This window comes from Dipodomys spectabilis, unplaced genomic scaffold (assembly GCF_019054845.1).
Source record: "Dipodomys spectabilis isolate Male_0828 unplaced genomic scaffold, ASM1905484v1 ptg000322l, whole genome shotgun sequence".
Classification (NCBI taxonomy): domain Eukaryota; kingdom Metazoa; phylum Chordata; class Mammalia; order Rodentia; family Heteromyidae; genus Dipodomys; species Dipodomys spectabilis.
Genome location: NW_024870999.1, coordinates 566,897 through 592,544, shown reverse-complemented (window position 1 = coordinate 592,544; position 25,648 = coordinate 566,897). Strand labels below are relative to the sequence as shown.

Here is a 25,648-nt window from a genome sequence, read left to right as displayed (position 1 = left end):
GGGTTTAAGATAACTTCGCAAATGACACCAATAATACAAATATGGGGGGAGTGAGATATGAGGATATAAGTTTGTGTTTAGCTCTATTTCTCCTTCTTTTCAAGAAAATGGCCAGGCCATGGATAAGCCTTTGTTTTATAAGTGCCTGTGCTGAGTAGGACTAATGGCTCTTCAGAGAGGGCACAGAACCTGGAGTCAGCAGGGTAGAAAGTTTCATGAGAATAGCCCATTGTGGGGGGAACACTTGGAGAAACCAGGGTGCACTCAAAGGAGAGGAGCCTATCACGCAAACTACCAGCTCCGTGGAAGGTCCTTTGTCAGTATAGCAGATGAAATTATCAGAGAACACTCTAGATCTCCCTTGAGCCTCTGACTTCTCTTTGTGTCTATCCCTGTCTTGGACGAAGAGCTCCCGTGGCTTCTTGAACAGGAAGGCGATGTGAGGATGAGCCAATGCATGGAAAGGAGCTAGCATCTTTGGAATTAACATGGAGGGTTTTTTGTTTTTGTTTTTGGGTCTGGTCGTGGGGCCTGAACTCTGGGCCTGGGCGCTGTCCCTCAGCTCTTCAGCTCAAGGCTAGCTCTCTACCACTTGAGCCACAGCGCCACTTCCGGCTTTTTTTCTTTTTGCTTATGTGGTGCTGAGGAATCGAACCCAGGGCCTCAGGCATGCAAGGCAAGTGCTCTATCACTGAGCCACCTCTCCAGCCCCACATGGAGGGTTTTTTATGTGTGTATGCCAAAGAAGGAGCTTGAACTCAGGGCCTGGATACTGTATCCTTTAGCTTTTTGCTCAAGATTGGAGGGGTGTTTACCACTTGAGCTACAGTTCTACTTCTGCCTTTTTGGTGGTTAGTTGGGGATAAGAGCCTTATGGATCTTCCTGCATAAGCTGGCTTAGAACTGTGACCCCCAGACCTCAGCTTCTTGAGTAGCTAGGCTTACAGAAATGAGCCACTAGTGCCAGTTTTTTTGTTTTGTTTTGTGTGTGCTGGTGGTGGGGCTTGATCTCTTAGCTTTTTCTGCTCATGCTAGCATGCTAGCATTTGAGCCATTCCTAATTTTTGGTGGTTAATTGGAGATAAGTCACATGGGCTTTCCTCACTGGGCTGGCTTTAAACTACAATCCTCAGATCTCAGCTTCTTGAGTAGCTAGGATTAGAGGCTTCAGCTACAGATTCCAAACTTGATAAGCAAGTTTAACTTAAAAAATTATTATTACAAAGGTGATTTATGAAGGGGTTATAGTTACAGTTACACGTCAGGTAAAGAGGACTTTTCTTTTCTTTTCTTTTTTTTTGTCCATCATGGCTTGGGTGCTGTCCCTGAGTTCTTCAGCTCAAGGCTAGTGCTCTACCACTTGAGCCAGAGCACCTCTTCCAGCTTTTTCTGCTTATGTGGTGCTGAGGAATCGAACCCAGGGCCTCATGTATGCAAGGCAAACACTCTACTACTGAGCCACCTTCCCAGCCCCTAAAGAGGACTTTTCTTTTTTTCTTTCTTTCTTTTTTTTTTTTTTTTTTGGTCGGTTGTGGGGCTTGAACTGGGGGCCTGAGCGCTGTTCCTCAGCTCTTCAGCTCAAGGCTAGCACTCTACCACTTGAGCAACAGCACCACTTCCAGTCTTCTGATAGTTTATCGAAGATAAGAGTTTGGGGGGGGGGGGGAAGGGGCGGAGGGGAAGATGGGAAGGGATGAGAAGGGGAAACAGAGGAGGAGGCAACAATGCTTGATAAGAAATGTACTCATTACCTTGCCCATGTAATTGTAACCCCTCTGTACAGTATTTTCACAATTAAAAAAAAAAAAGAGTTTCACGGACTTTCCTGCCTGGGCTGGTTTTGAACTGTGATCCTCAGATCTCAGCCTCCTGAGTAGTTAGGATTACAGGCTTGAGCTGCTGGTGCCCAGCTAAGAGGACTTTTCTTTTTGGACAATGTCACCCCTTCCCTCACTTCCTCTCTTCTAGTTTTTCTTTCTTGATAATCAGATTTAAAAATCTAAATTAAATTTTAGTTTTTGGCAACACTAGGATTTGAATTCAGGGACTCAAGCTTGTTAGGAGGTAGTGTGCCATTAGAGCTGTGTCCCTAGCTTTCCTTTTTGACTTAGTTATGGTTTCTTCTTTCCTTCCTTCCTTCCTTTCTTTCTTTCTTTTCTTTTTCTTTTTCTCTTTCCCTCCTTCCAATGCTTCATTCCCTCCCTTCCTCTCTCCATCCCTCCTGTCCTTCCTTCCTTCTTCCTTCCTTTTTTTAGGGTAGGGTTTTGTATTTTTGTTTGGATCTGGCCTCAGACCACCATCCTTTTATCTATATTCTCCAGAATTACTGGGACTAGAGGTACACACACACACACACACACACACACACACACACACACACACATACAGACTTACATGTTAAGATGTGAGTTCTTGCTGATCTCAAGCCCAATTTCACCTCCAGAGAAGCTAGGATTACATAGGGATTAATTGAAACTAAATTAGAATTTAAAAACCCAGCCTCTTCCCGAGGTTTCTATTGTGGCTCTCAGTGGAGAGATGGTGGCCAGTGGCAATGATCCTCGTGAGGGTAATGTAGAAAAGGATGCCACACATCTCATATTCCCCAAAGAGTTTGAAACAGCTGAGACACTTCTGAATTAGTTCATATACTTCTGGAGCATCAAAAGCAACAGAAAGAGGGGCTGGGAATGTGGTTTAGTGGTAGAGTGCTTGCCTAGCATGCATGAAGCCCTGGGTTCGACTTCTCAGTACCACATAAACAGAAAAAGCTGCAGCTGTGGCTCAAGTCTTGAGCAAAAGAAGCTCAGGGACAGTGCCCAGGCCCTGAGTTCAAGCCCCAGGACTGGCAAAAAAGAAAGCAAGCAACAGCAAGAGATTGCAGAGGATGAGCAGGAACTCTCAGAGGTCATCATGAAAGCTTTAAACTGTACAGCTCATTTCAGTCATTTAAAAAACAGAGACAACATTGCTAGTATCCATAGCTTGCTTTTCCAGAAAAAGCTACGTAAGTTTGAGTTGGCCTGTTTGGCTTAAGAGTTCAAACCTCTGATTCCAAGCCTAGAAGGGCGACTTGAAGATGAGGAGCTACAGCAGATTCCTGAGTATACCTAGGCCAAACACAGTTTTCAATATTAATCTCCAGATATCACTTTGCTCCTTGTGGGGAACCATGTTCCCAGAAAAGTTCTGCCTTGCCAAGAAATTCTACTGTGGAAGATAGCTGAGCTTCTTTTGGAGAGGACAGCCTAGCTTGCTTTTTCACATGTGGCTGTGAGACCATGAGAACCATGGAATTTTGTTGTGGCTTTGCAGGTATCTGCAGGGCTACCTAAGCATGCCACTAGCTAGGAAGGTTGCAGCAGGGCAAAGTGCAAGTCACACTGTTGACTACCTCACATTATGTTTTGTGGACCCCTAAAAATTCATAATAATTTCAATATGCTTATATTTTTTGAACAAAGCTTAAAGAACATAGAACACTTTACAGAGTAAGAATGCTTTTACCTAGGGGGAAAAGGAAGGATTAAACCTGACTAATTTCATTATTTGAAAGGACATGAGTGATTTTCTTTTTTTTTTTTTTAATTGGAGATAAGAGTCTCATGGACTTTTCTGCCTAGGCCGGCTTCTAACCACAATCCTCAGATCTCTGCCTCATGAGTAGGTAGAATTGCAGGTGCAAGACACCAGTGCCCAGCAGATCCTGGCATTCTTGTTGTTTTATTTTGTTTTTTGGGTCTGGTCGTGGGGCCTGTACTCTGGGCCTGGGAGCTGTCCCTCAGCTCTTCAGCTCAAGGCTAGCTCTCTACCACTTGAGCCACAGCGCCACTTCCGGCTTTTTTGTTTTTGCTTATGTGGTGCTGAGGGCCTCAGGCATGCAAGGCAAGCGCTCTACCACTGAGCCACCTTCCCAGCCCACATGAGTGATTTTCTATCACTGTGACTAACCCAGGAGATAAAAAGGAATGACACCCTAGGAAGTATGGTGAGATGATGTCCCCTGGTATGGGCCCTGGGCTTTTTGCCTTGAAGTACAGTTATTTATCTCTCTGGCTGTCTTGCAGAAGATACACTTGGATTGGCCCTGAAGCATTTGTTTTGTCATCGTGAAGTTAAGATTTTCCTTTATAGGCCAGCCTAAAAGGCTTAAATACTTTGAAGTTTCCTCTCATGTGTTATTTAGTCTTTACCTTTATCATGTTACAGGTGTTCTGTGATACAGTGATGCAGAGGGAAGGCATGTTCTTACCTTAGCAATTGCACTTGCTAGGTGGGGGAGGTGTAAATACCTAAACATTCTGGCTTTAATTATTCTGGAGGGAAATATATATTTTCCTCACACAAAAATAAATTTAAAAAGCATGCTCCTCGGTGAAGTTCACAGCTTCCCAATTATTATATATTTCTCAGAAGAGGTCAGGGGTAATTTTTTTGCATTTTTTTTGGATTTTTTTTTTTTTCTTTTTTGCCAGTCATGGGGCCTGAACTCTGGGCCTGGGCGCTGTCCCTCAGCTCTTCAGCTCAAGGCGAGCGCTCTACCACTGGAGCCACAGCGCCACTTCTGGCTTTTTCTGTTTATGTGGTGCTGAGGAATCGAACCCAGGGCCTCAAGCTTGCAAGGCATGCACTCTACCACTGAGTTACCTTCCCAGCCCTTTTTTTGGAAAATTTATAACAAGTAAAAACATGGAAGAGTTGCATAGCATAGTGAACAAAGCAAGCCTTCACATGACTCACTCATGATGGTTTAAAATCATGCATTTAACCTGGTGCTGGTGGCTCCTGCCTATAATCTTAGCTACTCAGGAGACTGAGATTTGAGGATTGCAGTTTGAAGCCTGACTGGGCAGGAAACTATGATTCTCAGATCTCAGCCTCCTGAGTACCTAATATTACAGGCATGAGCCATGGGTAGCTGGCCAATCTAACAATCATACTCTAATTTTCTTAAAATGTCTATAAAACTTGTGCCCAGAAGTGGCGCTGTGGCTCAACTGGTAGAGTGCTCACCTTGAGCTGAAGAGCACAGGGATAGCACCCAATCCCAGAGTTCAAGCCCCATGACCGACCAAAAAAAAAAAAAAAGCTGGATGCTGGTGGCTCACGTTTGTAATCCTACTACTCAGGAGGCTAAGATCTGAGGATCACAGTTCAAAGGCAACCTGGGCAGGAAAGTCCGTGATCTCCAATTAACCACTAGAAAACCAGAAGTGGCACTGTGGATCAAGTGGTAGAGAGCTCACCTTGAACTGAAGAGCTGAGGGACAGCATGCAAGACCAGAGTTCAAGCCCCATGACTAACAAAAAATAAAAAATAAAAAAATGCCTATAACTATTGATTGGGAGGAGAGGAAGGAGGAGAAATACTTGAAGAAGTGGGAGTGAGTGTAGGGTTGGACTCAGGGCTAAGGCAGGCTCCCTCTTTGGTCTCAGTATATTATGCCCAGGGAAGCAATAGTGGTAGCTGTGGGGTCGGCAGAGAGTGACTGGGAGTAATTGGCAGTGCCTGTGCTAGTTACAGCACAAGAATCACAACAAACAACAAATTCTACAGAAGCACTATGGCATTACTTCTCCTATCAGCTTAGCAGTCTCCAAGGAGACTGATTACATACTTACACAGAAACTGATTTGAGATACTGAAGAACTTTGGGGTTGTTTAAAGAGGAAGAGGACCTACAGCACAGGATTTTAGTTTTGGAAAAATTAAACATGGTGAAGTGGATATGAGAAATTAGTGAAAGCAAGAATATTGCACAATTTTGTAAATGAAAATGGTGGAGGAGGGGCTGGAAAGGTGGCTCAATGGTAGAGTGCTTGCCTTGCATGCATGAGGCCTGGGGTTCGATTCTTCAGCACCACATAAGCAGAAAAACCAGAAGTGGCACTGTATCTCAAGTGGTAGAGCACTAGCCTTGAACTGAAGAGTTGAGGACAGTGCCCAGGTCCTGAGTTCAAGCCACACAACCGACAAAAAAAATATATGCTTTGTGCAGAAATGTTTGTTAAAGTATAATCTTGAAAAATTATTACCAGAGGTGGTAAAGTCAGTTCAAAGACATTTTGAGGATATTTGTAGATTTTTTTGCAATCAATTTTATTTTCATATAATCTGAACACATACCGTTTGGAAGATACCAAGAAAAATTCATGTACAAGAAATACTGCTATTGTATTTGGAGCTGGCAAGTTCTTGCTACTAGCATAGCTCTAGAAACACCACTGAGGAGTTGCCTTCTTCTTCTTCCCTTTTCTTTCTTCTTCTCCTCCTTGAACTCTGGGCCTTGGCGCTGTCCCTCAGCTCTTCAGCTCAAGTCTAGCACTCTACCACTTGAGCCACAGTGCCACTTCCGGCTTTTTTCTGATTATATGGTACTGAGGAACCAAACCCAGAGCTTAATGCATACTAGCATGAGCCACATTCCCAGCACATTAAACATATTTTATAATACAGTATTTCACAACGTTGTCACAATACATTATTATGCACCACGCTTTTCCCACTTGAATGTGGATACAGTCTACGTTTCTTTCTTTCTTTTTTGGTCGGTCGTGGGCCTTGAACTCTGGGCCTGGGCTCTGTCCCTCAGCTCTTCAGCTCAAGGCTAGCGCTCTACCACCTGAGCCACAGCGCCACTTCCAATTTTCTAGTGGTTTATTGGAGATAAGAGTTTCACAGACTTTCCTGCCCAGGCTGGCTTTGAACTGCGATCCTCGGATCTCAGCCTCCTGAGTAGCTAGGATGACAGGCGTGAGCCACCAGCGCCCGCTACGTTTCTTTTTTTTGACTTTATCTTCCTTTCTTCCCTGTGTGTGTCTGTGTGTTCCGTGTGTGTGTGTATTCGTGCTGGGACTTGAACCCAGGGCGTGGATGCGGTCCCAGGGTTTTTGCTCAAGGCTAGGGCTCGCGATTAATTACAGATGAGCATCTGCCGAGGCTGGCTTCGAACAGCGATTCTCAGGTGTCGGTCTGGATTGCAGGCACGCGCCGCTGGCACCGGGCTCAGCTGCGTTCTTGCCTTTACTCAAGTCACCTTGGATGTCTTCTGAGTGGGCTCCACTCAAGAATCCACATACGAACCGCGAACGTGTTCTTTTCCTTCCCGGCCGGCAGGCCGCAGCGCCGAGGTCAGGAGAGCGCCGCGGAACCCAGCCCAGGGGAGACGCGGGCGCCCGGACAGCCGGCCCAGCCCCCGGCGGCCACGCGGTGCGCGCGAGGTCACGTGATGTTCCCACGCCACAAGTCTTCCGCCCGCTTCAGTCATGGCCGCCGGAAGCCCTCAGCCAGCGCACCTCCCCTGACCCCTCTAGGGCATAGGAGCTACACCGGGCCCCACGTTGGGCTGTTTTACCGAGGTGCCGCCGCTGGGAACGTTTAGCGGGGACCTAGAGCCAGGGGAGAGCAGTCCGGAGCCGCGGGGGACAGAACACGCACGGGCCGGAAGTTTCGCAGCCTCCCCTACTGGGGGGGAACAGTTAAGCGCGCATACCGGAAGTGGCCACTTAGCCAGTGCGAGGCCGCGCCCGCGGGGTGAGCGTCCCTGACAGTGGAGACATGGAGCCCGGGGCTGCCGAACTCTACGACCAGGCCTTGCTGGGCATCCTGCAGCACGTGGGCAACGTTCAAGATTTCCTGCGCGTGCTTTTCGGCTTTCTCTACCGCAAGACCGACTTCTACCGCTTGCTGCGCCATCCGTCGGACCGCATGGGCTTCCCGCCCGGGGCCGCGCAGGCCCTAGTGCTGCAGGTGAGTCCGTGCCCCGTGCGGGCCGTTAGGGTCCGGACGGTCCCTTCGCCGGCCCGTCCGCCGGCTCCCGACACGCCCCCCTTCCCTGGCCTGGCGTGACAGCTCTGCTAGCCCTCCACTCTACACTTGGCACCTCTCCTCCGGTCGTGGCGTGGATTCTGCGCCGATCGCCCTGGGTAACTTGAGCGGATCAGATGTCAGGCTTCTCTGCCTTTGGAACAGCCTTGCTGGGCTGTTCTTAGGTGTCAGACACAGCTTGATATTCAAGATTCTTCGCATCGCCCCACAGGCATACCAGGCAGGGCAGGGGCTTCTGGGTTGTGTGATAACCGAGCAGTAGGTGCAAGGGAAGGACACTCATCATAGCAGAAACTTGCATGGAGACAAACGGGAGGACCTTGGGTGTGTTGATGGGTGGGTGTGGCCACTTACAGAGACGTGACTTCTTTGGGAGAAAAAAGCCAGTAACTCAACCTGGAAACTATTCAGAAGGCTGAGATCTAAGGATCACTGTTCAAAGTTAGGTCAGACAGAAAAGTCAGTGAGACTCTTATGGGAAAGTGGAGTTGTGTTTCAAGTGGTAGAGGGCTAACCTTGCGTGAAAAAGCTGAGAAACAACTCCCAGGCCCTGAGTTCAGGCTCCACGCCCCACCCTCCCCAAGACAGTCACTGTAGTGTTGAACAGGATGATAATTATTGTTTTTGTTTTTGTTTTTTTGTTCTGGAGTTTGAACTCAGGGCCCTGTACTTGCTAGGGAGGTGCTCTACCATTTAAGCTACTCTACCAGTCTCATTTGTGTCTTTATGCCTGTCAGACCTGGATTGCGATCCTCTTGTTTTTCTCTCCATCATTGGAATGACAGGTGTGCCACCTGCCCACCTTTTTTTGTTGAGACGAAGCCTTGATAACTTTTTCCTGGTTTGGCTTGGAACCTCAATCTTTCTAGTCTCTACCTTCCACATAGCTGAGTTAACAAGTATGAGTTATAGTGCTTGTAATGATTATTAAGTTTTTGTCTGGACTTAAGTCTGTTGAATTTCTGGTTGAATTAAAATTCTCTCTTTGGAACTCTGTTAATACTGAATGAAATTAGGCCAGCACTTTTTTTTTTGGTAGTACTGAGGTTAAAGCTCAGGCCATGTGCTTTCAAGTCATTTACTCATGCACCCAGCCCTTTTTTTCTTGTTGTTGTTGTCAGTCGTAGGGCTTGAACTCTGGGCCTGGGTACTGTCCTTGCGCTCTTCAGCTCAAGGTGAGCGCTCTACCACTTGAGCCACAGTGCCACTTCCAGTTTTCTGAGTAGTTTATTGGGGATAAGAGTCTCATGGACTTTCCTGCCTGGGCTGGATTTGAACCTCGATCCTCAGATCTCAGCCTCCTGAGTAGCTAGGATTACAGGCATGAGCCACTGGCGCCTGACTACCCAGCCTTTTTGCTTCGTTATTTTCAAATAGGGTCTTGGGGTTTTGCCCAAACTAGCCTGGATCTGAAGTCCTATTGTAGGACTGCTATGTCCCCTGTAGGTGGGATGACAGGTACATCACCATGCCCAGCTATTTTGGTTGAGCTGGAGTCTACTAACTTTTTGCCTGGCCTGGCATGGAACCTCAATACTCCCAATCTCCACCTCCCACAATTCTAGTGTTTCAGGCATGAACCACCACAAACTGCCTTAACTAGACACTTTTGAATGTAGTAATAAGCAAGCATTTACTGAATATATCATACATTCTCAGCTGCCACAGGCACTGGTGATGTGGGTGTTTAATATTCTCTATTCATTACATTTACTCTAAGAAAATAAAACAAAAGGCAACAGGGAATGCTGCAAGGCCACTTATGTAATACAGTTGGCTGGAAGTAATAGAAATGATAGATTGAGAAGGTTTTTTAGGAGAAGTGGAAAAATACTCAACAGGAGATCGAGACTGAAGGAATCTGTTGATACCTTCCACAGTCTTTTTGCATTTATAAGGAACTTCAGTGTTTTACATTCTGAAGTCTTACAGGCTTGTAGCATGATTAGGCGTTATTCTTCAGTATCTAAAAGAAGAAATCAGAGCTTTGAGTGTCCTAGGTCTATGCTAGTAATGGTGGTCAGATGAGGGGAGAACATGGTTTTCATTAGGATTGTTTCATAACTGAAGAGTATTTCTCATACTTATCAGTGATCCAATGATATTTGAGTGTCCAAAGAGAACTGTACAAGGTGGCTTTTTGCTGGCCATTATGGCAGTTTAGTGAATTTTGTCCCATAATCTTCACAATATCTCTGTATACTAGGTAAGGCTGAAAAGTGAAATGATGTGATAGGAATACAGGAACACAGAACTCTCTTTCTCTACTTATTAATCTTTCTGCTGTGTTAATTGCTTCTTAGTAGTTAGCTGAAAACACTTTGGTATTTGTAGCTTATAGAAAGGTGTGAAGGAAAAAACATTTACTGAGAGCTGGTATGAGCCAGTAGCAGGTTATTTTACATTTTTTTTTTTTTGTTGGTCGTGGGGCTTGAACTCTGGGCCTGGGTGCTGTCCCTCAGCTCTTCAGCTCAAGGCAAGCGCTCTACCACTTGAGCTACAGCACCACTTCCGGTTTTCTAGTGGTTTATTGGAGATAGGAGTCTCACGGTCTTTTCTGCCCTGGCTGGCTTTGAACTGTGATCCTCAGATCTCAGCCTCCTGAATAGCTAGGATTACAGGTGTGAGCCATGGTACCGGCTTCATTTTGGGGTATTATCCAGCACAACGAGACATTGGTCATTGGTCTTTGTTTCACAGATGAACCAACAGAGGTAAAGCATTTGTTTATCTTGTAACCACTTGTGAAACACCTCTGAAAGGCCAAGACATACCTGAGACTAAGGACTGGTAGTGTTGTAGTGAAATGGAGAGGGAACATGGACAGTGGAAGGGAAGGGAATTAAAGATGATCCAAGCTTTCAAACCCTTGTAAGTGGAAAATGCTGTAGTTGAACTGTTATCTGAGTCTGGGGTGGAGGGGTAAGTTTAAGTATCAACAAATTGCATTGAATTTGAGATTGTGGATAGATATCCCTGCCCACAGGCTATTGGAATAAGGGTTTGAATTTTGTAGAAGAAGGAGGAATGAAGAGATCTGAGACAGAGAAGAGCCAAAAGTGGAAGCCATCTGGGGACCCACCACAGAGCAGCATGCGTCACAGATACTTGGGATGTATCCAGCAGATGCTTGAGAGGGATGTCAAAAAGAAAGAAAAAAAAAGTGTTTCTCAACCTTTTTTTTTTGCCTGTTCTGGGGCTTGAACTCAGGGCCTAGGCACTGTCTCTGAGCTTCTTTTGCTCAAGGCTAGGACTCTGCCACTTGAGCCACAGTGCCACTTCTGGCTTTTTGAGGTATTGAGGAATGGAACCCGGGACTTCGTGCACTCTAGACAAGCACTCTACCACTAAGGCACATTCCCAGCCCCTCAAACATTCTTGAATGTTTTTGTTGGGTAGATCATAGTGAGTCCTAGGAACTTGCTTTGGTGTGTGTGTGTGTGTGCACACGCACGTGCGTGTGCATGAATGCATGTGCATGTGCATGTACATGTGCATGTGCTGGTCCTGGGGCTTGAATTTAGTCTGGGCACTGTCTCTGAGCTTCTTTGGCTCAAGGTTAGTGCTCTCCCACTTGAGCCACAGCTCCACTTCTGGCATTTTTGGTAGTTAATTGGAAATTAGCTCACAGGTTTTCCTGCTTAGACTTAACTTCCAACTTCGATCCTCAGATCTCAGCCTCCTGAGTAGCTAGGATTACAGCCACTGATACCTGGCAGGAACCTGTTTTTTTATTCACAGAAGGATATTTGGCAGGAGGCTTACAAGATGATTTCAGTATTGGCCATAATTTGGTTGTGGGATAAGCTATCCCTGGATGTGGTATGTCATATTTTGAGCACTTACTTCTATTCATCTGCTTTTTAGGTTTTGCCCCCAATTCAGTGGTGCTGGTTCTTTTTTTTTTTTTGTCGGTTGTGGGGCTTGACCTCTAGGCCTGAGCGCTGTCCCTCAGCTCTTCAGCTCAAGGCGAGCGCTCTACCACTTGAACTACAGCACCACTTCCGGTTTTCTGAGTGTTTATTGGAGATAAGAGTTTCACGGACTTTCCTGCCTGGGCTGGCTTTGAACCTCGATCCTCAGATCTCAGCCTCCTGAGTAGTTAGGATTACAGGCGTGAGCCACCGGTGCCCAGCTGGTGCTGGTTCTTTCCTGAGGATCCCAATCCTATGCAGAGGATGCTCAGGATCTATGAACATAGAGTTGGGCTGCTGCTTTCTGAAACTTGAAAGCTTTTCTCTGATATTTCGGGGGATTGGACATTTGGTGTAATATAAGGTGTCTCACATTTTCTGTCCACATTCTAAGGGCTATACTGTTCACTTTGAAGGACCCTCATCAAGAGTGATGTATGTGAAAATTGTATTCCATTTCATAATAGTATGTCTTTAGAAAAAAGTAGTAAAGATTAGCATGCATTCTTTTTTTTTTTTTTTTTGTTGGTCGTGGGGCTTGAACTCTGGGCCTGGGCGCTGTCCCTCAGCTCTTCAGCTCAAGGCGAGCGCTCTACCACTTGAGCTACAGCGCCACTTCCGGCTTTCTGATGGTTTATTGGAGATAGGAGTCTCACGGTCTCTCCTGCCCGGGCTGGCTTTGAACCACGATCCTCAGATCTCAGCCTCCTGAGTAGCTAGGATTACAGGCGTGAGCCACCAGCGCCTGGTTAGCATGCATTCTTAACAGTTGATACCTGTGCTTATCCTAGAGTACAGTTTTAGAAGTGCCATTTAGTACAAGCCTTCAGTATGAGACTCAGGAAAGAAAGCTGTATCCTCTTCTCACATAACTGGTTAGAAAATCTTGAGTGTTGTTCCTGTCTTGTCAGCTGAGCAGGTAGATTGGTGGTCATTGGTGTCCTTTCCAATCCAGGATTCTGGGACTGTAGAATGAGTACTGAGAACTCATGGCAGCTGGGAGGCCCATGGTGACATGAGATTCCTTCTGTGAGGTATGGATGGGCAGGTCAGAGGAAGCTGAGCATGCTGAGTAACAAAGATCATCAGTTCTTGGGGACCAGGAAATCCTGACTTAGAAGTCTTAGGGTGTGGGAAGGAGTTCTTGTTGCTTTGCTTTTGTAGTTAAGATGAAGATCTAGGGTGCTGGGAGGTGGAGTGGCTTTGAGGAACTGTTGTCAGCATGGGTATTGGAGAGAAGGGAGTCAGAGTTTCAAGTCATCTACAGAGTAGAAATGGATCTGGGTTCTTGTCAGTTTTTAACCTTTTTGGAATTTAAAAATTTTCTTCTGCCTGCATTGCCTCTCAACTGTTTGGTGTGTCTGGCATATTTTTTAAAAAAATTATCTTTCACTGACAGGACCATAGGCAAGTTACTTAACTCTTTTGAGCCTTATTTTCTTCATTTGGGAACTTACAGGACTTTTGGGAGGGTTCATGTGTATTTGTAGTTACATGTGGTACAATTTGTATGTTCATACCTGTCGTCTGGCAGTTCACAGATGCTGTTATTGCATGCCTGTTGCATGTCTGACTCCTACCCAATACCCAGGTTGATCCTTCATCCTTTCCTCCCTCTAACTACTGCATGGGATCTTGTTTTGTCTTTTCTTTTCTTTTCTTTGCCTTGTGCTTGCTAGTCAAACACAAATACTCTACCACTTGAGCCAAGTCCCCAGTCCTATATTTTTTCTTTCCCTCTGCAGTACTGAGCTTTGAAGTCAGGACCTTTTTCATGAGCTTCACCCTCAGCCCCTTGCCTGCACTTTTTTGGTAGACAGGTCTCAGCCCCATCACATGTGAGATTGTATACCAAAAGAGGTTAAGGACTCGTGCACCAGAGTTAAAGATGTTAGAAGGCGTTACCTGTCACTCACTTGTGTGTGTGTGTGTGTGTGTGTGTGTGTGTGTGTGTGTGTGTGTGTGTGTGTGTGTGTGTGTGTTTTGCACACTGTCGTCATCTAGTGGATGTTTGTGGAATGGAATGCCATACTCCCTCAGGAAGCCTGGGTACATTTTTTTTTTGGGGGGGGGGGTGGTCCGGTCGTGGGGCCTGAACTCGGGGCTTGGGCGCTGTCCCTCAGCTCTCCAGCTCAAGGCTAGCATTCTACCACTTGAGCCACAGTGCCACTTCTGGCTTTTTTCTTTTTGCTTATGTGGTGCTGAGGAATTGAACCCAGGGCCTCATGCATGCAAGGCAAGTGCTCTACCACTGAGCCACCTTCCCAGCCCCAAAATCTGGGTACATTTTATGGGTTGCAGTTCAACTAGATTTTCTTTCATTTTTTTGAGTCTGAGTGATTGACACCTTCACAAACTCATAGTATGAATACAGTGTAATTTTTGCATTGTGAACAGATTGGGGCTGGCAAAAATCATGATTGCATCCTTTAGGTTGTAAACACTGTTAGCTTAGGCATGTGTATGATTTTGGAAAATTCTCAAAGTTCATTTCTGTAACTAACTTTTGGTGAAGTTCTAACACATTTTTCCAAGGGGAATTTTTTTTTTTTTTGGAGGGAGGGGGTTGGTCGTGGGGCTTGAGCTCTCCTCGGTGCTGTCCCTGAGCTCTGCAGCTCAAGTCAAGGGCTCTAACACTTGAGCCACAGTGCTACTTTCGGGTTTTTGGTGGTTAATTAGAGAAAAGAGTGTCATGGACTTTCCTGCCCAGGTTGGCTTTTAACCACAATCCTCAAATCTCAGCCTCCTAAGTAGCTAGGATTGCAGGTGCCTGGCTAAAGTTTTTGTTTTTAAATTCTGTCCTACCAGATTTTGCTACACATCTGCAGAATATATAGTCCAGTACTGAGTAGATGAGCTGAATGCTGGGTTGGTGTTTGATTTTAGGTCTTTAAAACCTTTGATCACATGGCTCGTCAGGATGATGAGAAGCGGAGGAAAGAACTTGAAGAGAAGATCAGAAGAAAAGAAGAGGAAGCCAAGGCTGTAGTGATTGCTGCAGGTGACAAGGAACCAGTCCCAGCCCCCGTTCAGGAAATAGAGATTGACTCTGCCACAGAATTGGGTGGGCTTCAGGACAAGGAGAAAGTGGAGCCTCCAGTCCCACAGGGCCCCAAACAGGAGGTGGCCCGTAGCTTGGAGGGGGCTGAAGCTCCAGGGGCAGCCATCACTGGTGCTGCTGAAGCCCTCCAGGAACCACCAGCACTTCCCAGGTAGGAATTCCTCCTCTGCAGCCCCCTCCCTCCTCCTTTGACAACTGGTAGTTGAGTATATCCAGAATTTTTTATTTTGTGTGATTTGAAAACAGTTCTGTGTGTGTGCGTGCATGCGTGCTAATACTGAGCTTGAACTAAGGGCCTGACATTCTTACTCGGCTTTCTTGCTCATAGCTGGTGCTCTACTCTTGAGCCTCACCTTTGGTGTGGCATTTTACTGGTTAATTATAAATGTAGTTTCTCAGATTTTTCTGCCCTAGCTGGTTTTGAACTGTGATCCTCTAAAGCCTCAGCCTCCTTGACTAGATAGGATTACATAGGTAAGCTACTGGTACCACGGTGAAAACAGTAGTTGTTTATCTCGGCGTTTATTTAACTCTTGACACTAATAAACTGCCTTATAGTCCTTATCAAGAGATTGCAGGAAGTGGTGCTGTGGCTCAAGTGGTAGAGTGCTCACCTTGAGCTGAAGAGTACAAGAACAACGCCCAAAGCCCAGAGTTTAAGCCCCACCACTGACAAAAAAAAAAAGCTCCCATAAGTGCTATGCTTTAATGAATAGAGAGTTGTTAATTTGTGGGCTGGGTAGGTGGCTCAGTGGTAGAGTGCTTGCCTTGCATGCATGAGACCCTGGGTTCGATTCCTCAGCACCACATAAGCAGAAAAAGCTGGAAGTGGCACTGTGGCTCAAGTAGTAGAGTGCTAGCCTTGAGCTGAAAGCTGAGGGACAGCGCCCAGACCCAAAGTTCAAGCCCCAGAACAGGCAAAAAAAAAAAGAGAGAGATTGCAATGTTATTTGGTCATATCTGCAGGCTCCATGCCTAGTCCTTTGATGACTGGTCTTAATGGCATTTACAATGGTGAATCTTTCCCAGAATCTCTCACTTTACTTTTCCATATCTATCAGAGGAATAACTATGATAGTTAGAGGCTTAGGAAATATATTGAAGTAATGCATATTGAAAGTTGAAGTTCCTCTTTGACCTCAGGCTGTGTTAGTAGACACAAAACAACACTCATCTCATTGCATGTCTCTGTCAGAGCTCTTGGGTGACCAGTGCATTGCCAATGAACAGTCCTTTTTTGAAAGAAATCTTATTTTCTAAGCACTGATTTTTGAACAGTGGACTTAATAATATTCAGTGAGTCTAGATATACTCTAGACAATCCAGGATTTGTTGTTGTAGTTATAGAGGACAGGCAGAATAGGCTTACTATAATACTTGTGCCCAGGGACTTTTGAAATGGTAAATGAGCATTTTCTTCAAGTTTAGGTCAGTAGCATTGGTCACTAACAAAACAAGCTGGATACGTTGTAGTACATTTATAATCCCAGCTATGTGGGAAATATAGATAGGAGGATCAGAGTCTGTGGCTGGTCCTGGGCAAAAATGTAAAGCACTGTTAAAAACAAAGCAAAAAGGGTAGGGACATTGGCTCAAATGGTATAATGCCTGCCTAGCAAGTTTGAGGCCTTGAGTTCAAATCCTGGCACCTCAAAAAATAAGTAAAAAGAACCATTGAAGCCAGGCACTGGTCGCTTATGACTGTAATCCTAGCCATACAGGAGGCTGAGATCTAAGGATTGCAGTTCAAAGCTAGCCCAGGCAGGCAAGTATGTGAGACTCTTACTTCCATTTAACCATCAGAAGCCTGGAAGTGGGGGGCTGGGAAGGTGGCACAGTGGTAGAGCCCTTGCCTTGCATGCCTGAGGCCCTGAGTTCGATTCCTCAGCACCACATAAGCAAAAAGAAAAAAGCCTGAAGTGGTGCTGTGGCTCAAGTGGTAGAGTGCTAGCCTTGAGCTGAAGAGCTGAGGGACAGCGCCCAGGCCCAGAGTTTAGGCCCCACGACCGGACCTCCCCCCCCCCCCCCAAAAAAAAAAAAAAAAAGAAACCTGGAAGTGGCACTGTGGCTCAAAGTGGTAGAGTGCTAGCCTTGAGCAAACGAGCTCAGGGACAGTGCCCAGGCCTTGAGTTCAAGCCCCATGACTGATCCCCATCCCCCCCCCCCCCCAAAAGAAAAGAATCATTGATCACAGATCACTAAAAAGGATATAATGAAAAAATTTGAAATATTATGAGAACTAAAATGTGACATAAAAACACTGGAGTAAAATATCTGATAATGGATTTGCTTGATGCAGGGTTGCTACAAACTTTTGGTTTGTAGAAACACAATGTCTGTGAGGCTCAATAAAAGGAGGTATGCCTATGTAGTTATAAAGTGTTTTTTTTTTTTTGCCGGAGGTATGCCTATGTAGTTATAAAGTGTTTTTTTTTTTGCCGGTCATGGGGCCTGGGTGCTATCCCTCAGCTGTTCAGCTCAAGGCTAGCGCTGTACCACTTGAGCCACAGCGCCACTTCCTGCTTTTTCTGCTTGTGTGGTGCTGAGGAATCAAACCTAAGGCCTCATGCATTCAGGCAAGCATTCTACCACTGAGCCACCTTCCCAGCCCTATAAAGTGTTCTTATTTTTGTGCCAGTACTGAGGCTTGAACTCAGGGCCTGAACACTGCTCCCCTCTTTTTTTTTTTTGTCGGTCGTGGAGCTTGAACTCTGGGCCTGGGTGCTGTCCCTGAGCTCTTCAGCTCAAGGTGAGTACTCTACCACTTGAGCCACAGCACTACTTCTGGTTTTCTCATGGATAATTGGAGATAAGAGTCTCACTCCCCCCCCCCCCCCCCCCCCCCCCCCCGGGCATGGGGCCTGATCTCTGGGCCTGGCTGCTGTCCCTCAGCTCTTCAGCTCAAGGCTAGCGTTCTACCACTGGAGCCACAGCCCCACTTCTGGCTTTTTCTGCTTATGTGGTGCTGAGGAATTGAACCCAGGGCCTCATGCATACAAGGCAAGCATTCTACCACTGAGCCACCTTCCCAGCCCATAAATGAACAATTCTCTATTCACTAAAGCATAGCACTTATGGGAGCTTTTCTTTTTGTCAGTGGTGGGGCTTGAACTCTGGGCTTGGGCGTTGTTCTTGTACTCTTCAGCTCAAGGCGAGCGCTCTACCTCTTGAGCAACAGCACCACTTCTGGTTTTCTAGTGTTTTATTGGAGTTAAGAGTCTCACAGACTTTCCTTGCCCGGGCTGGTTTTGAACTTCGATCCTCAAATCTCAGCCTCCTGAGTAGCTAGGATTACAGGTGTGAGCCACCGGTATCCAGCCCTGAGTAGATGAAATTTCTTCTGTGGACTCTGTCTGGGCTTGTTTAGCTCCACAGTCATTCCGATGTCGTAGTCAGTCTCTACTGCTGGCTTTGTTTCCTTCATTTTTGTGGTACAAAGTTATGTGAGAAAAGGAGGATTCAAACAGTCTAATACTAAATTTGAAAAGTATTTAAAACCACACACACACACACACACACACACACACACACACACACACACACACACACACACACACACACACATGCACACACATATGCACACACACGCACACACACACACGCAGAGAAAAAGCCTGGAAGGAAATAACTTACTAATGGTAGTTATTACTGGGGTGAAATTTGGAGTGTTTGCATTTTCACTTTTTTTGTATTTTATAATTTTACACAATGAGAATATGTTTTGCTTTACTACTTTTTTGTACTTAAAGTTCTTTCTTTTTTTTTTTTTGGTCGGTCGTGGGGCTTGAACTCTGGGCCTGGGAGCTGTCCCTCAGCTTTTTAGCTCAATGCGAGCGCTCTACCACTTGAGCTACAGCGCCACTTCCAGTACTTAAAGTTCTTAAAAAATTAAGGGTTATTTGTTTCTGAGTAGCAGTTAGCATAGCTACTTTATTGTATTGTGGGGACCCTAGTTTTCTGTTGTTGAGCCAATGAGTTGGGTGCTGGGTTCATGTTAGTTTTGTGAGTGCTGCTGAGTTGTAGTGTGGAGAATTGATCTTCCTGTGTTCAGAAAACTAGCCTTGCTGCTTGCTAGCTTTCACCCTGGTCAGGTTAGGTGGCTGCTGTAAGAATCCTGATCTGCCAACACTTGACAAGGACCGCCACATTCTCAGCCTTCAGGATCAAACAGGACACCAAGGCAATGAGCTCTAGCTGCATCCTGAGATGTGGTATTTCTGCATATCTGCAGTCATTTTTTTTTTTTTTTTTTTTGCCTGTCTTGGGGCTTGAACTCAGGGCTTGGGCATTGTCCCTGAGCTTCTTTTGCTCAAGGCTAGAGCTCTACCACTTGAGCCACAGTGCCACTTCCAACTTTTTTGTTTATGTGGTATTGAGGAATTGAACCCAGTGCTTCATGCATGCTACGCAAGCACTTTACCACTAAGCCATATTCCCAGCCCCTGTGTATCTGCACTGTTTTTGGAATGCAGCTCATAACTGGCAAATAGTCTTGTAAGCACTGTGGTCACAATGGAGATGTCTGCGTCAGCCCCATTCCCTCTAGGCCTTCGTTCCTACCCTATGCCCTACACCTCAGGCTGTCCTTTTGCTATACATATTTATTTATTTAAAATAATACATCATTTTTTATACAAAAGGCCACATGCACAGTGGCCTTATGTGCCTCATGTATAAAACCTTGTGTGTGTGTGTGTGTGTGTGTGTGTGTGTGTGTGTGTGACGAGATATTTTAGAGAAATTTTGATTTGGCCTAATTTTGCCATCTCTAATTTTAGTACTTCCATGCTGCAAGTTCCCTAGATTTCATTCTTGTCTTGCCCTCCTGTCACTGCTGGTACTTTTCAAATGAAGATCATAAATGCCCCAGTGCAGTTTTGAGCCTGGTATGGTGTTACATGTCTATAGTTCCAGCTACTGTGGGATTGCTTCAGCTTTCAAGTTTGATACCAGCCGGGCAATATAGGGACATTCTTCCCTTGCTTCTTAAAAGCAAAACGCTCTAGTGCACTTATTTTTCAGAGGAGAACATGTGGACATAAAATCTTCCTGTTTGCACAAGACAGGACTGGAGAGTGGGCTTACATTTGGAAACCATAGTTTTAAGAGAAATCCATAGTAGTAGACATTGTAAAAATAGGTTTTTTCTTTTTCTTGTTGGTCATGGGGCTTGAACTCTAGGCCTGATTGCCGTCCCTAAGTTCTTCAGCTCAAGGCTAGGGCTCTACCACTTGAGCCACAGAGCCACTTCCCGGGCTGGCTTTGAACCACAATCCTCAGATCTCAGCCTTCTGAGTAGCTAGAATTACAGGCATGAGCCACTGGTGCCTGGCTTTTTTTTCTGTTTTGAATTACAGTTTTGATTCTGTCTGTGAACAGTAGTAATGGGATAAAAGGGACATCCAGTGTTCAGGCAGCTCTTGTCTGAGCTAGTCTCAGGTGTCTTTCAGGAGCTGCCTGTTAGGGTGACCCTTGGGTGGCGTTACTGCAGAAGCCATCATAGTTTCTGCACTTCAGACTCTTAAACTGTAGGTGTCGCTGAACGCAGCAGATTGTTTCTTTTTTTTTTTTTTTTAATGCTAAATTTGGTAATACTGGGATGCTGTTGAAAATGTCTCAAAGGCTGTACCAGTCCCGGTTTTTACCTTGTGTAAATCATAAACAGAATTTGTTAATAAGGAAGAAAAAAGGCAAGAAAATATCAGTTTTCAGCCAGGCCTAGTTGCATCTAATTGGAATTCCAAAATTTGGGAGGCTGAGGCAAGATAGTCATGAGTTTGAAGTAAGCCTGAGATGCATAAGGTGAGACTCTGTATGCAAACAGACAGACTAGAGTGTCATTTTTTTTTTTTTTTTGGTCCAGTTGTGGGGCCTGAACTCTGGGCCTAGGCATTGTCCCTCAGCTCTTCAGCTCAAGGCTAGTGCTCTACCACTTGAGCCACACCACCACTTCCGGCTTTTTTCTTTTTGCTTATGTGGTGCTGAGGAATCGAACCCAGGGCCTCAGGCATGCAAGGCAAGCGCTCTACCACTGAGCCACCTTCCCAGCCCCTAGAGTTTCATTTATCACTTGGAAACAGTCATCCTGAGTGCTGTCCTCTTGCCCTTTGGATGAGAATGTCCTCATGCTGGCGAATGGGCATTGCTGTGAACTAGTGTCCAACCAGGATATCCCGCCTGCCTTGCATAGAGAGGCAGTAGCAGCAGAGTGAGGAGTGGGTATTGTAAAACCACTGATGTCTGAATCACTTCATATAGTAGGGCACTGTACTTAAGGAATCGCATAGTACTTTGGCTTGCTTTCGCTAGGAAGGGAGTGGCATGTCTTGGAAGAGAAATCTTCTGGTAGTAGCTTTGGTAGTCCTCTGTCTCACTTGGACTTCTCCCACCTGCCTTAGACACCCCAGGCATGTGTGCTTGTCACCATCTCCTGCCCCCACCTGTTTCCACCTGGCCATCAAGGCCTCCCCAGCGCTCTCCCCTCTGCTCTCCCCAGCAGGTAATCACAGTTTTTCTGAAACGCATTTCATTTCAGCTTGTCTGTTTATGGCTGACCATTCCTGCATCTTCAGTGATTGGGGGCAGAGTTATGTGTGACATGAACACTCCTGTGTGGGCTGTTGTGTTCAATACCTTAGTCCCTTCAGGTTGCTGTACCAGTCCCATTACCTGGATGGTATTATAACCAGTTTTAGAGGCTGAAAGTCCCAAGATGAAGGTTCCTAACTCCCCTTCTGTTTGTAGACCTTTGTCTTCTTGCTTGCTCTTCCTGTGGTTAAGAAGGCTAATGACCAACCTCTTATATAGGGTACTACCTGAGTCATGAGGACTCTGCTGTGTGGCCTCTTCACCTTCCAAGGCCCCATCTTCAGTTACCATCATTTTGATAGGTGGGGCTTTCTCACAGATACTTTTTGTTTGAGGGGATATAACATATACTCTATAGCACTCAGCCAGTTATGCTATCTGTGACCCTCAGAGGAGCTGTCAGAGCAGACAGATGCCTGTTTGCTGGGGCCATGGCTTCACTTTGTGTGGTCACACTACGTGGAAAAGTTGTGTTCCTTGGTTTGTCTTTGAGGCTTTCTTCAGATGCCCACTATAGGTGGTTCTTTAGTAGAATTATAAGGGCATTGCTGTGATGAGTGTTGGATGAGGTATAAGCAGATGAGCAGGCCTGCTTAGCATGATTCCTAAGCTGTGACAGTTTGTGTGTGTGTGTGTGTGTGTGTGTGTGTGTGTGTGTGTGTGTGTATGTATGTATGTATGTGTGTATGTGTGTGTATGCGCATGCGCGTGTATGCACGCGTCAGTCCTAGTGCTTGAATGCAGAACCTGGGCACCTTCCCTGAGCTTTTTTGTTCAAGGCTAACAGTGTTCCATTTGAGCCACAGCTCTACTTCCAGCTTTTTTGGTGGTTAATTGGAGGTAAGAGTCTCATGAACTTTCCTGCCTGGGCTGGCTTTGAACCGTGATAATCAGATCTCAGCCTCCTGAGTAACCAGGCTTATAGATGTGAGCTACTGGTGCCCAACTGTATTTTTGTTTTTTATTTTGTTTTTTATTTTTGTATTTTTATTTTGCAATGAGGCTTACAGGTGTTTTTTTTTTTTTTTTTTTTTTTTTTTAAAGCAGTAGTTTATGTTGAATTTGTGAGTTACTGAAGCAATATCAGAAAATGACCTGCTGTCAGATTTGGAAGGGATGAGGAAGCAGGCACTTAGGGAGATGAGGAAACATGGTATAATCGCCTAGAAATATGTATATTTCAAAATATTGAAAAACATCCTTTTTCAGAGGAGAAAATTGAGATCTATTGTGGTCAGGTGCTTTGCTGAAAATTTTGCAGTTAGAAGGTAGAGTCAGTTTTGTTCAGAATTGAAGTGGGCTAAATATGGATATTTGTTTTTCTCTATGAAGCAAAGAGCATCTCTTAAGTATCAGAACGATACTTAAGCTAAAGCAATCAACTTTTATTTGAATTTTTCTGTAATAATTTATGCTATATTTTCTTTTTTCTTTTTTTTTTGTTTTGCTTTTTTCTGTTGGTCATGGGGCTTGAACGTAAGGCCTGTGTACTATCCTGAGTTCTTTGGCTTAAGGCCAGCACTTTACCACTTTGAGCCATAGCTCCACTTCTGTTTTTTGGGTAGCTAATTAGAGATAAGAGTCTCACGGATTTTTCTGCACGGGCTGGCTTTGAACCACGATCCCAGATCTTAGCCTTCTGAGATACTAGGATTATAGGCATGAGCTACTGGCACCTGGCTTCTTACATTTTTGAAAGGTAGTTTGATTTTTGAAATAGAAAGCATGTATGCCTGATAAGACTCTTTGTGTATGCTGCCTCTCCTGTCTTGTATTTAAAGCACATTCTGCCTCATAACATTTTATCTATTTTAATATTTTCAGCCATTTAACCACTAATTTAAAAAAAGTGGTTTGTTTGAATCAGATTGTAAAGAGGATTGCTAATACTGATGGCTTACAACTAACATTTTAATTTCTTCTTTCTTCAAAATTTCTTTGTTAAAAAGAAATCAGATTGGGCTGGGGATGTAGCTTAGTGTGTTAGAGGGCTCGCCTAGCATGTGCAAGGCCCTGGGTTTTATCTCCAACACCACAGGCTAAACCAAAACAAACCAAACCAATAGAAATCAGGTTCTTTGTTGGGTCTTGATTTTGCTGATTGGTTACCTGTGATGTGCATGTGTTAGCATGTTCTTAATCTTGTTTTTGTAAATTGAAGTTGGATAAAGGGCAACAGTTTTCAAAATTACAAGAATATATAAGGGAGTGAATTGTTCTTCCTACAGTCAACTATTGTCAGTAGTTTCTTTTGTAAGTTTGTGTGTGTGTGTGTGTGTGTGTGTGTGTGTGTGTGTGTGTGCGCGTGCGCGCGCGCGCGTATGTGTATGTATGTTATGTATGTATGTGTATGTGTTTGCCTATTATGTACAATGTGTGTGCATACACAGCACATCTGTGAGTATTGGCTTGACTACATTCCCCAAATGTGCTGTGCACACTCCTGCTTCATAAGTGGCTACTTTGTCAGAGTGCATTCTGTTGCTAGGTGCCCACTCAGTGCGTATCTGGGCTTTTTCCTGTCCTTCTGTCTCCATGAGTCAGTACTTTTGGGCTCCTCTGTTTTGCACTTAGGGGGAGTAGCCTTGGCATGGGCTTGCATTTGGGTGGTTCATCCTGAGGTTCTCCAGCTCTGCTTTGCTTGCCATCACTGGTGGTTAAATTGCAGATTTCTAGGCCCCTCCCCTAAAGTTCTGGATGTAGTCTGCATATCTTGTGGATTGTCAGAAGCTTTCCAATGAGTGATGTGTGGCAAAAGTTTTTCTTAACTGTCATATGGTACTCTCCTTATAGTCCTTAGCCTCGTTAGCTAATGAGTCCCTCAGGGGTGTATTTAAGTTGTTTCCAGTTTGTCAGTATTATAGATGATACTGTACTTGAGTATGCTTGTATATGTTCCTTAGAACATATTAGTTTATCAGTTGGATGGATTCCCAGAACAGGAATTACTGGGTTAAAGGGTTTTTAATTTTGATGGGTGTTGCTAAATTGGCCCCAGAGAATCTTCATTTGTTCTCTACTGCCAGCTTGTCTGAAGGAACTTGATCCCATTGGGTTCACCAGTGGCCAGACCCAGTGCTAGGTTATGCTTACTCTCTTCTTTGGTGGTTCTTTTTTTTTTTTTTTTAATGGTCGTGGGCCTGAACTCTGGGCCTGGGCACTGTCCCTCAGCTCTTTAGCTCAAGGCTAGCACTCTACCACTTGAGCCACAGCTCCACTTCTGGCTTTTTCTGCTTATGTAATGCTGAGGAATCGAACCCAGGACCTCATGCATGCAAGGCAAGCACTCTACCACTGAGCCACCTTTCCAGCCCAAAATGCTTTTTACATAAAAAAGCCCCTTGCTTTTTACATAGCTGTGGATTCTGATGTGGCTTTGTATGCTTCTCTCTCTTTTTTCCTCTCTCTTTTTTATTTTTATTTACAAATACCAAACTATTTGTTCTGTCTTTTTTTTATTGTGGCTTTATAATTACATTTAAAAACATTTTTTAAATTATAAAGATGATGTACAGAGGGGTTACAGTTACTTAAGTCAGATAAAGAGTACATTTCTTTTTGGACAGTGTCACCTCTTCCCTATAATACATTTTAACACTGGTAGGAATTTTGTTGAAATTTTCATTGGGGATATATTTGATTTATGTTTTGGATTTGAGGAAATTGGCATCTTTACGTTATAGAGGCTTTAGTTTAAGAACAGGGTGTGTCTCATTTACTCAGGTCTTGTTTTATGTTTTCCTGTAGAATTTTAATGTTTGTAGATTCTATACACTAATACTGAATTTTCTAACTAGCTTTTAATAGTTTTTTACTTTATTTTGTAGGATTTTCTGCATGTATAGACTTTAGTATTTGGTAATAAAATTACATATTTTATTTCTATAATAACCATAGTTAGTAATAAATTATATGTATTTTTCACACTTATAATTTTAAATGTGACTATATTTTTCTCCTCCTCAGTGTTGCCAAGCAACTAGAGGATGGAGCTGACAATCATGGAAATGGGGGAGGGGCAGCTTCTCCTGGTGGTGAGGGCTCACTGTGGCTTTTTTTTGGTCTGAGAAGCTGAACAGTGGTTTAAGCAGTGTTACCAAATAGGCAGTGGGTCTGGAGTTCTAGGGGAGAGCAGGAACTGAAAAGCATTTGTAGAGAATTAGTGTTTTAGCAGTGTCAGAGATTGTAGGGTGGGTGAGTATGTACTACTAAGGGAGAAGGGACAGATGGAGGAGAGAACAGGTTCCAGGATTAAAT

The 25,648-nt window shown here is 44.8% G+C and overlaps 1 protein-coding gene and 1 pseudogene across 1 annotated transcript in view; both read left to right on the top strand.

Moving 5' to 3' along the window:
• The first annotated feature begins 2,538 nt into the window (after nucleotides 1-2,538).
• On the top strand, nucleotides 2,539-3,114 carry LOC122128075 (annotated as a pseudogene).
• Nucleotides 3,115-7,299: 4,185 nt separating this feature from the next.
• The window catches only part of Nudcd3 (NudC domain containing 3), a 123,305-nt gene continuing 104,956 nt past the window's right edge, over nucleotides 7,300-25,648 (top strand). The window contains exons 1-2 of the mRNA XM_042702384.1: nucleotides 7,300-7,750; nucleotides 14,629-14,954. Of these exons, the coding sequence (XP_042558318.1) occupies nucleotides 7,559-7,750; nucleotides 14,629-14,954 (518 nt within the window). The 5' untranslated portion in view covers nucleotides 7,300-7,558. The remainder of the gene's footprint in view (nucleotides 7,751-14,628; nucleotides 14,955-25,648) is intronic.